This window comes from Microtus pennsylvanicus, chromosome 2 (assembly GCF_037038515.1).
Source record: "Microtus pennsylvanicus isolate mMicPen1 chromosome 2, mMicPen1.hap1, whole genome shotgun sequence".
NCBI lineage: Eukaryota > Metazoa > Chordata > Mammalia > Rodentia > Cricetidae > Microtus > Microtus pennsylvanicus.
The window spans coordinates 29,681,921-29,693,881 of NC_134580.1; the positions used below are offsets into that span (position 1 = coordinate 29,681,921).

The 11,961-nt window shown below is 50.1% G+C and overlaps 1 protein-coding gene and 1 pseudogene across 1 annotated transcript; both read left to right on the forward strand.

Annotated features, from left to right (window-relative positions):
- Positions 1–3,805: 3,805 nt before the first annotated feature.
- Positions 3,806–5,470, forward strand: LOC142844120 (sperm motility kinase 2B-like). The gene has a single exon (XM_075962427.1). The coding sequence runs from the start codon at positions 3,806–3,808 to the stop codon at positions 5,468–5,470; it is 1,665 nt and encodes a 554-aa protein (XP_075818542.1).
- A 1,334-nt stretch (positions 5,471–6,804) lies between these two features.
- LOC142844121 (DNA-directed RNA polymerase I subunit RPA34-like) lies at positions 6,805–9,444 on the forward strand (annotated as a pseudogene).
- The last annotated feature ends 2,517 nt before the right edge of the window (positions 9,445–11,961 follow it).

Here is an 11,961-nt window from a genome sequence, read left to right on the forward strand (position 1 = left end):
TTGTGTCCATGCCCTGTGTCTCACAGCCAAGGTTACTTTTGAAGCACTGGGGCCCTCAATCATGTGCATGACAAAAGCAGTCCTTGCTCTTCTGTTTGCTTTTGCTTTTTGGTTTGGTGAGAGAGGGTCTCCTGTAGCACAGGCTGGCCTCAAGGCCACTGTGTAGCCAACGATGACCTGAACTGCTGGTCCTCCTGCCTCAACTTTCCTAGCTTTAATAATTGCCATGTGCCGGGCCACAGCGGTGCATGCCTTTAATTCCAGCAATCGGGAGTCAGAGGCAGCTGAACCTCTGTGACTTTGAGGCCAGCCTGGTCTACAGAGCGAGTGCAGGGACAGCCATGATTGTTAAACAGAAAACCCCGTCCTGACAAAACAATAAAAAAAAAAAGCCAAGTGCTCACCTTTATGAGACTTTTCTTGTTTTTCTGTCAGTTTAATGGCCTAACCTGAATCTACGTGTATTTTAATTACTATCTTCTCCCCAGGGCCTGACGGTCAACACCTCGCCACATAGGCTGAGGCCTAGCGGGATTTCTGGTGCCGCTGGTACCAGCTTGGCCACAGTCACCAAGTGTAAGTTTTAACGAACCCTCCTTTGTTCTATTTACCAATAAAGACTTGGGAGTCAGATGTTGGGTGATGACTTGCTAGCTCAGAGAGGCCAAGAAGCAACCAGTCTACTTTCCTGTTTGGACAGAGACCCAGCAAGAGAAGCATCTCTAGCTCATCCCAAACCAAAAAGACCGTGAATCGCTAAGTGCCTCCCTACACCTTCCTGTGCATTCCTCTCTTCCTATTGCCGGCTACTTTGTTCTTCCTTGGCTAATTCTTGTCAACTCGTTGCTTGCTCTACTCCCTGATTTTTTTTCCCTTTTCTTCCCTTCATTTCAGTTTGTTGAGACAGATTGATAGGCACGCCTTACAGAGTGAGGTTGGATATTTATTTAGTGGGTAGGGAAGCGAAGGGGAAAGAGGAGAAGAGCAGAGAGGCAGGGAGAGAGAGAAACAGAAGGGGGAAGAGGAGTAGTGGGCAGAATGGAGCATGGCAGAAGTTGCCTCTTCAGGAGGAGATATGGAAATGGCCACATTCCCCTGATCTCACTGCCTCCTGCCCACACCTTCCAAGTCCCTTAGTGTTCTCAGTTTTTCACTCAGGTTTCTTGTACTTGTTGATCAAATGGGAAGAAAACCCGTGAGCTGTGAAAAGCCACAATTTGTCCTTTTCTTGCTCTGACCTCACAATGACAGTCGCCTGTGCCCTCACAGCTCTGGTTGATGTTGCTTTCTCTCCTTACAGTGCAGGTGTGTTCGTGAAGTGGAAAGTGGTTGGAGCTCTGTGCTGGTGAAAGAGACTATTTGGACTTTCAAGAGCTGCTGGACTCCAACATAGTAAGTTTCCTTCCAGCTTTGTTGCCTTTGATTGTTGTTGTTGTTTTTGTTGTCTGTGTTTTCTGGCTTGGTTTATGAGCTTACTTTTTCATGTTTTTTTTTACTCTGTTTGTTTTGCGGGTGTATGGGAGGAGAATCTAAGACAGAAATTCAATGTGTAGCTCTTCCCTTCTTGGAACTCCTCTGTAGATATGCCTGGCCTCACACTAAAAGATCACCTGCTTTGCCTTCTGAGTGTTGGGATTAAGGGCATGTGCCACCACAGCCTGGTAGTTTTTATTTTTAAGTTGTGCTTCTTGGGGTATAATTTTTAATATTATTATTTTATGTGTATGTGTATTTTGTTTTCATGTCTGTGTCTGTACCATGAGCCTCGCACCTGTGGAGGTCACAAGAAGAAGACAGATTAGCTAGAACTTGAGTAACAATTGATTGTGAGCACCATGTGTGTTGGGCCTCAAACCAGGGTTCTCTGAAAGAGCAGGAGGTGCTGATAAACACTAACTCATCTCTCCAGAACCTCTGTCTTTAGTTTTACTTCTTCATTTACTTTTGTTATGCGTTCTTTGGTCCGTTTCTCTTTTCTCATTTCAAGCCTTTCCTTGTTATGGCATACCATATCATAGGAACAATTTAGTCCTGGCAATCGCAGGAACATCTCTAATGCATTCTGAGCACTTGATCATGTGATTAACCCACACTGCTATGCTTTATTCTCACACGACCTCCTCCACATTCCTAGGAGCCTCCTCTTATGTTGAGGACCTCCTCCTGCTCCCAAGTTCCACATATGAGAGAAGAAAAGTGACACATTTGAAGGACTGGCTTTTCCCATGTAGAGCGATCTTCTCCAGTGACAACCATGTTCTTGAGAGCCCCACAGTTTCATCCTTCTCTGTGGCTGTCCTTCTGTATGACTGTGGCACTCTTGCCCTTAATTCTGTTTCAAAGCCGGGCGGTGGTAGCGCACGCCTTTAATCCCAGTACTCGGGAGGCAGAGGCAGACAGATCTCTGTGAGTTCGAGACCAGCCTGGTCTACAAGAGCTAGTTCCAGGACAGGCTCCAAAACCACAGAGAAACCCTGTCTCAAAAAAACCACAAAAAAAAAATTCTGTTTCAATGTTGTGTTGTCAGGCTAAATGCGTAGAGCTATCCTTGCAAGGATCCTTGGGAGCATATATTAACCATGAAGTATGGCCTGGCTTATGTGAATTTGGTGAAAAGTATTAAGTAGTATTATTAAGGATTTTTACATCTATGTTCATCATGGAAATAGCCTCTATTTTTCTTCATTGTGTTTTCCTGGTTTGTGCATGAATGAGTTTGGAACTGCTAAGGACCTTTCTATTTTGTGGAGTATTGAGGAGCACTGACATTTGTTTTCAAAAGATTGGAAGGATTCATCAGTAGGTTTGCCTGCTCCTGGGCTTTCCTATGCAGATTCTTTCCTCATAAATATTTCAATCTTGTTCTTTATCATATCTTCTTACTTGAATTTATATCAAGAAGTTTCTCAATTCCATTCACATTTTCCAGTCCAGGAGAAGGACTCTCAGGGTTTTCAAAAACAGATTTCTTTGGGGGATGGGTTAGCCTGGAGAGACAGCCCAGCAGTTAGGAGCATGGACTCTTCTCGCAGAAGACCAGGTCTGCCTCACAGCAATCCCATGACAACATAAGTTCCTGAAGTGCCGCACCTAGGGGATCTGTTGCCGTCTTATATCTTTCCAGGTCATAGAAGTAAAATTATACAAAAAAAGACTTATAACACTATTTGAAATTATAGATAGTACACGTGAGTGTACATGTAGGCGACCTCAAGTGTGTGTGTGTGTATATGTGTGTGTGTGTGTTTGCCCTTGCGATCGTCCACGCATGTGTTTGGATGCCCTCAGAGGGCAGAAGTGTAGGATCTCCTAAACTGGAGTCACTTGATCCGCTTGGTCTTGGTCCTGAGAACCAAACACAGGTCCTCTGCCAGAATAGTAAACCTTCTGACCTCCTGAGCCATCTCCCCACCTAGACACTCTCTGTTTTCAGGGTGTCTGTTGTCTCATCAACTTCTCATGCATATGATTTTATTAGTATCTTGTCTCTCAATGAGTGTTCAGCTCAGGTAAAAGGATGATTCTCCTTCCCAATCAGTGGCTCGTAGCTTCTGCGACCCTTTGTTTTCTTCTCTCAGTTTCTGGGTGAATCCGGCCAACCTGACCTGTGTTATGTTCTGCTGTCCACCTCTTTGGAAGGTACTTCCTTCCCTTCCTGAGCACTACGTAGCTGGTTAGGTTGCCTGAAATATCTGTGACTCTTTTTCTCTTTGGAATGTAGGAATTCATAGTGTTAAACATTCTCATTGGTGTGATTTAAACTGTTTGTTTAAAGTTCCCATTGTGTTTCAGCAAGAACCTGGCCATGGAGGAGGTCAGAGAGACCCTCTACTGTGACGAGGAGACATTTAGCAGTATCTATCAAATGCTGACAACTCTGGGACGAGGAACCTTTGGCACAGTGAAATTGGCCTTTCACATTCCCACTTTCAGCTACGTGGCTGTGAAGATTCTAGAAAATGTGAAGGGAGACTCTGCCCGGAACAATAATGAGGTTGATATAATGAGATCCCTCGTTCATCCGCATATAATCAGGTTCCTTCAGGAGGTGCAGACACGGGACATGACGTATGTCATCATGGATTATGCCTCGAAAGGGAACCTGTTACATCAAATTCGAAAAGCGGGAGGCTTACAGGAGTGCGAGGTGCGAAGGCTCTTTGGACAGGTAGTACAGGCAGTGAAGTACTGCCACGACAACTGTATCGTCCACAGGGACATTAAGGCAAATAACATCTTGATCGACGCCTCTGGAAATGCCAAGCTCTGTGATTTTGGCCTGGCGGTCAGAGTTGTCCCCGGCAAAAAACTAAAGACTTTCTGTGGCACTCTGCCGTACTGTGCCCCGGAACTTTTGAAGGCGAAGCCATACGATGGCTATGCCAGCGATGTTTGGAACTTAGGCGTGCTCCTCTACTACATGGTGGTTAGGCAGCTTCCCTTCCAAGCGAGCTCTTATAAGGGGTTGAAGCAGCAAATTTTAGCTGTAAACTTCAGCGTTCCTCATCATGTCCCACTTGATATTTTTAATGTAATCATGGAAATCTTCATGATCAGCCCTAAAAAGAGGCCCACCATCAGTCAAATCTTGATGTGCCCTATGATAAGGGACAGCCAGGCATGGGCATCCATCCATAGTCTCCCAGGCACCCAGAGCCCTCGCATTGTTGGCACCATGGCAGGCATGGAGTACAAACAAGAAGACCAAAAATGTAATCAGGCAATGGCCACATACCTGAGTCTGCAACACCAGGCACCCGGGGGGGACTGCTGCCATCACCGGGTGAAACCCACAAAACCCATGGAGCCAGGCCTTGCCCTCAACCGGGCCGATCTTCACCTCTTTTCTGGGACCGTCAAGAGAGCTGCTGAGCCTACTCCCCCAACTTTCATCGTGCCGTCTGAGCCCCAGAAAAAAGATGAGAATTCCAGGCAGGGTGGCAGAAGCCATAGCGTGCCTGCCACCCTGTGCTGCCAGCCTAGGAGGATCCACCTTGCTCACCTATCCCACCTGAGCTGTCCTGTGGCTGGTTCCCTCATTAGCAGCAGCCCGGACAGCAGCAAGAGTTTCTCGCCATCGAAGATCGGGCTGTGTGGCAGCTTGGCAGCGAGTGCCCAGCCATCCTGCTCTCTGTACCACCCTCATGGGGCAGACCACAATGAGGCTGCAAATGACGCAGAGAAACTCTGCAGCTCGCTGGGGATGGCTCTGCGTGTAACCCCCAAAGGCTCCTCCCTTGGGGACACACTGATAGTAGAAGTGACCAACAGGCAGGCCATCAGCCAGGATACCGAGCCAACTTCCTCCCGAAACCAAATGCGTCATCGCTGGAAGAGGCTCAAGAAAGCCATTGCAAACGTTTTTCGACACCTGTGTTGCTGTCTGCCTCCTGCAGAGAGTAACCATGCCTCCCGTGAGAACCAGGCTCCACAGTCAGGGGATCCTAGAGGCACCCACAGAACCAGGTGAGCACCTTTCTCACTTCATCTGATTTGTACTTTTCCTCCTGGCTTTGTGATAAATGATGCCTGTGTCCACTATGGCACACTGTGAGCATAACAATCTGTCACTTCAGAAAGACCAGGTGTCCCCTGAAGTGTGACCTCAGGCTTGTTGAACAACAGGGGGACAGCAGAGATGCTGAGCCAAGCAGGGAGAGGTGGGGGCAATGCCAAAGGAGGCAAAGATTCCTTGGAGGGCTAGTCGGGTACTTGCAGGGCAGTGCACTAAGTCTTGTGTGTTTTGAAGTCACTAAGAGTCTCCTTCCTGTGCCTTTCTCTTTGAAGCCCCGAAGAGGTCAAGCCCCAGCTCCGTGGCTTCTGAGCCATGGGTTGGGGATCGGTCTGGATGAGATTCAGACAGCCCCTCTGGGGACTCAGGCCAGATGCCCAGGACACCATCTGGCCACAGGCCCCTCCTGCAGAGGAAGAGCTGTCCACTCCAGAGAACATCTATCTCTCCAGGTAAAATCCCAGGCAGGAAGGGTAGGCTTTCCACAGGGTCTAGCTCAGTGTAGAGGGCTGAGGTGCAAAGGTGCCCTAGGCTGTCTTGTGGAACAATAGTGCCTTGCCCTCTCCCCATGCCTGCGGGAACATCAGAAGTGGTGCTCTGGGTAGTGACTGACCTTTGTCTCCCCTGTTTCTTGGCAGAGATCACGGTCTTCTCCATAGGGTGAGACTTCTCTCCCCCAAGGAGAGTATTCCTAGTCAGCCTGGCCTAAGTTGGGTTGCCAGGTTGAGAATGTGTCCTGCAAGCAGCCCTGTAGGACCGACTCCTCTAGAGGGCAGGCTCCTGCAAGAACCTTTAGCAGGAATCCCCACAAGTCATCCCAGCAGGTTCCATTGCTTGAGTCCTCAGACCCAAAGCTTGGGAAAATCTGAACTGGGGAGCGAGTGACCCCAGGGCAGCAGAGTCCCCCTCTCCACCAATTCTGCCTTCCAGCTACTCACCTCCTGCCTCTGCCTGCTTGTTCCTTCAAGGCCACCATTCTCATCAGTGACAACTAGCTCCTGCACTTACCACCATGTGCCACACCTTGAGGGACTGGTAGGTGTCAAATTAGCGTGAAACTCAAAAACTTAATGAGTGGTCAGCAACCTGCTGTGCCTCTTGCCTCCAGCCTGCAAGTCTGCACTGGCCAGTGAAATTCTTTAAGAAGGCTTCTGTTTTTCTCAGCCTTTTAAAGGTAAGCAGGCTCTTCCACTTCTTTTGGAGGTGGGTGGGGTGTGCTTCCGGGAAGCTGCCTCATCCATGCCACAGTCACATTGGTAAAATCTCATCTCGTGGTCTTTCTGCCTAGACCTTGCCAAACTGTGACAGCAAGAGACCCAGAGAAGACTGTGCGACTGGTGTGGTGGTCCATCTCTCCAGCTGTCTTCCTCATTAGAACCATCCTGGGTATCTTCTATATTCAAGAATGTGTCCCAGCATTCAGCGCAGGTCGTTGTGATGGCGGATACCCCGGCCTCCGGTGCCACTCTATTCTCCTGCCTCCCCCCCAAATTTATGGCGATGTCTCCAGACTCGGATCCCCCTCATTTCTCCTTGGAGGCGCTGCTCTTTCCAGATAGAGAAGTGTGGCTTATCCGAGCCCCTCCAGACTTTGCCCCACAGTGGTGAGTGGTCACTCCCACCCGCTGGGAGTACCCCCCCCCCACACACACACTCTGGAAAATGAACCCACCCCACACTGTGAACCTAGAACTGTAGACAGCATTTCTGATAACTCGGACAATCAGCCACGTTCTGTCTAGCCCAGGCTGGATTCTTAAGTCCCTGCATCGTCTAGCCTCAGTTTCTTGAGTCTGGAACTACAAGTGGGTGTCACATGTTCTTTTGTTTTGGAGAATCTTTTTTTGTTTGTTTGTTTTGTTTTTCAAGACAGGGTTTCTCTGTAGCTTTGGAGTCTGTCCTGCTGTCCTGGAACTAGCTCTTTTAGACCAGGCTGGCCCTCAAATCACCTGCCTCCCGAGTGCTAGGATTGAAGGCGAGCACAGCCACCACTGCCTGGCTTTGTTTTGGAGAATCTTACCATCCTATGCAGTAGTTAAACTCGGATCTTTCTGCTTCTACCTCCCAAGGGCAGCTACCGAGCCCAATTTTATACAATGCTGGTGATGAAATCCAGGGCCCATTCATACTAGGCACAAACTCCATGTCTGAGCCTCATCCCTCGCCTGCGTCCCATAAACATTACTTAGCCATAAATGATGGGGTTTAGGTTTAATGTCAGCACTCAGGAGACTGAGGCACGAAAATGGTAGGTTTCGCGGCCAGCATGAGATAGGGAATACCAAGCTAGCATCACACACAGAGGGTCTGTCTCAAGAAACAGCCAGGAGCCGGGTAAAGCCAGGTCGTGATGGTGCAGCACATGGGAGGCAAAGGCTGGTGGATCTCCGAGTTCCCCCCCAGCCTGGTCTACAGAGTGAGTTCCTGGACAGCCAGGGCTACACAGAGAAACACTGTCTCGAAAACCAAAAAATAAAAATGAAGCAAGCAATCCAGGAACGGTGGCACGTGTCTGTTTGCAGTACCCGGGAGGTGACGCATGCTGATCAGGAGTTCTAGGCCTCACACAAACCCCACACAACAGAAGTTAGTTGAAACAAAACTCAGGGCTCTAGCACTGAGCTGCACCCTAGCCTAGAAAAGCTGCTTCTAGCCCTGGCCTCCCGCTTTGCAAAGGATCTAACCAGCCCCTGCCTTTTCCCTTTCTTTCCTCAGCCTCAATGGGCGGCGTGTGCCTCTCTCTGGCTCAAAGACTGTTAAGGGCAAACTGGATGGCAAGAGGTGCCGATGCCGAGTCCTTACTGGCAGCCCTCAGGCTGGAGAAGCCACCTTGCTGGCATCGTCAACAGAGGTGGGAGGAAGACTCACTTGCGCTCCGGCCCCCCATGGGAGCATAAGGATCATGGAGGGTCTTCAAGAGTATCTTATCTCTCGGGTCCCCCTGCAGCCCATTCCCACAAGCCTGCCACCTCAGATCCCTGCCAGCCTGCAGCCTCGGTTCTCTGCCTTTGGAGGCAGCCCTCTGTTCACAGGGCCTGGGTCAGTCATGGCTCTGAGGTCACCTACTTCAGGGAAGAGGAAAAGGAAGAGAGGTCGCAGAGGCCTCAGACATTCAGGAGGCAGTCAACGGGCATGGGGCCATGGAGGTGGACACAGCCTGGAGTGGCCTAGAAATGAGGAAGGAGAAAAAGAAGCATCAGGTGAGCAAGGTAGAGATGCTGGAGGCTGAGACACTAGAGCCCATGGCAGAGATGGCAGAACCCATGGGACTGCCATTCCCATCTGCCAGCAGCAGCAAGAAGAGGAAGAGCAAGTCCACGGGAGCAGAGACGTCCCAGCCAGAAGAGGAGCTGGAACCCATGGAATCTGTGGCGGAAATAGAGCCTCCTGATGAGACCATCTTGGTGGGCCAAGAAGAAAAGAGGCAGAAGGAGGCTGAGGGGACGCAAGCAGTGGAGGCCATCCTGGCTGCCTCTCAGCCACAGATCACTGTGGAACCCCAGGAGGAAGCCTTCCCACTGCCCCCACAAAGAAGAGGAGAAAAGAAAAGAGGCAGAATTTGGTGATGGAGCCAGATATGGGGCTCCCTGGAGTGACCACAGAGCCTGAACTTTCAGAACATGGGCTTCAGGTTGAGGCAGCTCCTGTGCCTCCCAAGAAGACCAAGAAGAAGAAAAAGTGGCTGGGCAAGACGCTGGCCTTGGGGGCAGAGGTGGCAGAAGCTGCACTTGCAGCTAACTTTGAGCCCCAGGTGGCTCCAGCACCCAGCAAGAAGAAAGAGAAAGGACAGAAGGTGATAGATTCCCCCGTCTGAGATGAGTGACCCAAGAGAATTTGAGGAACCTGAGACTGGACCAATTCAAAGATCCACGAAGAAGGAGGAGAAGGAGGAGGAGGGGGAGGAGGAAGAGAAGAAGGAGGAGGAGGAAGAGAAGGAGGAGGAAGAGAAGGAGGAGGAGGAGGAAGAGGAGGAGGAGGAAGAGGAGGAGGAGGAAGAGAAGGAGGAGGAGGAAGAGGAGGAGAAAGAGGAGGAAGAGAAGGAGGAGGAGGAGGAAGAGGAGGAGGAGGAAGAGGAGGAGGAGGAATAGAAGGAGGAGGAGGAAGAGGAGGAGAAAGAGGAGGAAGAAGAGGAAGAAGAGGAGGAAGAAGAGGAGGAAGAGGAGGAGGAAGAGGAGAAGGAAGAGGAGGAAGAGAAGGAGAAGGAGGAGGAAGAGAAGGAGGAGGAGGAAGAGGAGGAGGAGGAAGAGAAGGAGGAGGAGGAGGAAGAAGAAGAAGAGGAGGAGGAAGAAGATGAGGAAGAGGAGGAGGAAGAGGAGAAGGAAGAGGAGGAAGAGAAGGAGAAGGAAGAGAAGGAGGAGGAGGAGGAATCAGGAAAGTGGGGTGTAAGGCATCATTCCCCACTGAGAGATGTCTCCCACAGGACAGGAGAAAAAGCAGAGGAGCTTTACTAACATCCTGGGGAAAGTGAGGAACTAACAGAGCTGAGGTAGCCCAGGAAGGCTGTCAGAAACCAGCTGCAGGTGGTTCCCACAAGCAAACACGTCAGTACATCCAGCAGGAGCCTGGGCCTGGAAAAGGCTTTATTGCAACAATAAAGCCTCAGTGGCAGCAGATCACTGGGGCGCATTGAGGAAGGGTTCATGGAGAACCAGGACGTCAAAGAGCCTGCGAGCCTAAGGGCAGGGGAGAAGAGCTTGTCATTAAAGGCTGTCTGAAAAAAAAAAGGGTCCCTAAGTGTTCCCCCACTGGGAGAACACATTTCTGGGTTTTAATCTGCTCTGTCTCTGAGCAACCCTATCTGAGAAGAACAGAACCCCATGCTTCCCAGCCCATCATCACGGGATCCATTCCTGGCCTCAGGCACTGGACCAGACTGTACTACTGAAATGGAGAACTTCTCAGGAGACGCTGGCCAGCCTGGGAGGCTGATCTGGCCTGACACTGTGATCCCCTCTGACTGCTGTATTGTTCCCCTGCCCTCTACGCACTCGAACACGCAGCCACTGGTGAGTCTCTCTCTCTTCTGTGTCTCTGTCTCTCTCTGTCTCTGTGTTTGTGGGTTTCTTGCACATGAACAACTCTCAGGCAGGCCAGCTGCTCTGTCAGATGTTAACCCCAGGGAATCACCAGCTGCTCTGTCAGATGTTAACCCCAGGGAATCACCAGCTGCTCGGTCATATGTTAACCCCCAGGGAATCACCAGCTGCTCTGCCATATGTTAACCCCAGGGAATCACCAGCTGCTCTGTCAGATGTTAACCCTAGGGAATCACCAGCTGCTCTGTCAGATGTTAACCCCAGGGAATCACCAGCTGCTCTGTCAGATGTTAACCCCAGGGAATCACCAGCTGCTCTGTCAGATGTTAACCCCAGGGAATCACCAGCTGCTCTGTCAGATGTTAACCCTAGGGAATCACCAGCTGCTCTGTCATATGTTAACCCCAGGGAATCACCAGCTGCTCTGTCAGATGTTAACCCCAGGGAATCACCAGCTGCTCGGTCATATGTTAACCCCCAGGGAATCACCAGCTGCTCTGCCATATGTTAACCCCCAGGGAATCACCAGCTGCTCTGTCAGATGTTAATCCCAGGGAATCACCAGCTGCTCTGTCATGTGTTAACCCCCAGGGAATCACCAAGCGCTGAGGATGGCCATAAGCAACCACAATAATGCAAATATAATATAAAAATTACAATTGATTGTAATAGAAACACAAATTCAGACAAACAAGCACACATAACACCGTGGGTGACCCACCCTAAAAATGACAGACCCACAGAAGTATGCTAAGGGAACACATTCTACCTGCAACCGTAGATGAGAATTGGCTCTCATTCCTGGACAGGTGTATTCAGTGCTAGTGCATGCTCCATCTTATCTTCTGACGTTTGTTTGTGTCTACTGTGGTTTGTAGGAACAGTATGCTACGAACTGTTATTCTTTGGTAGTTTTAGAGTTCACACAGAGTCTTGCCCTGTATCTCGGGCAGGACTGAAACGCATGTGTAGTCTTCCAGGCTGGCTTTATAGTCCTGAAGATGCTGCTGCCTCAGCTCCTCCTTAGCTGCACTGAAGCACTGGCAGCATTGTGGTTTAGTCAAGGCCTCATAGAGCCCAGGCAGGCCACTCTGTAGCCAAAGACGGCCTTGAGCAGGATTCTCATCTTCTTGTCTCTAACTGCCCACTGCAGGAATTCCTTCCTGCTTTGAGCCACTCTGCCCTGTTAAGTAGGAAACCCTCCAGGCCAGGGTAGGCATGAGTGAATTCCAGGCTGAGTGGGACCTGTCTCCAAAAGAATATGGAGATTCTAAATATTCTGAACTATCAGATCTGGAGACCAGGGCTGGCGAGATGGGTAGACAGGACTGTGTGACAACAGGACGTGCCAGCATCCTTGCGTCATCTTCGCCTGGGGGGGAAGGGAGCAGGTGCGGGAGCTTGCTGGCCTAA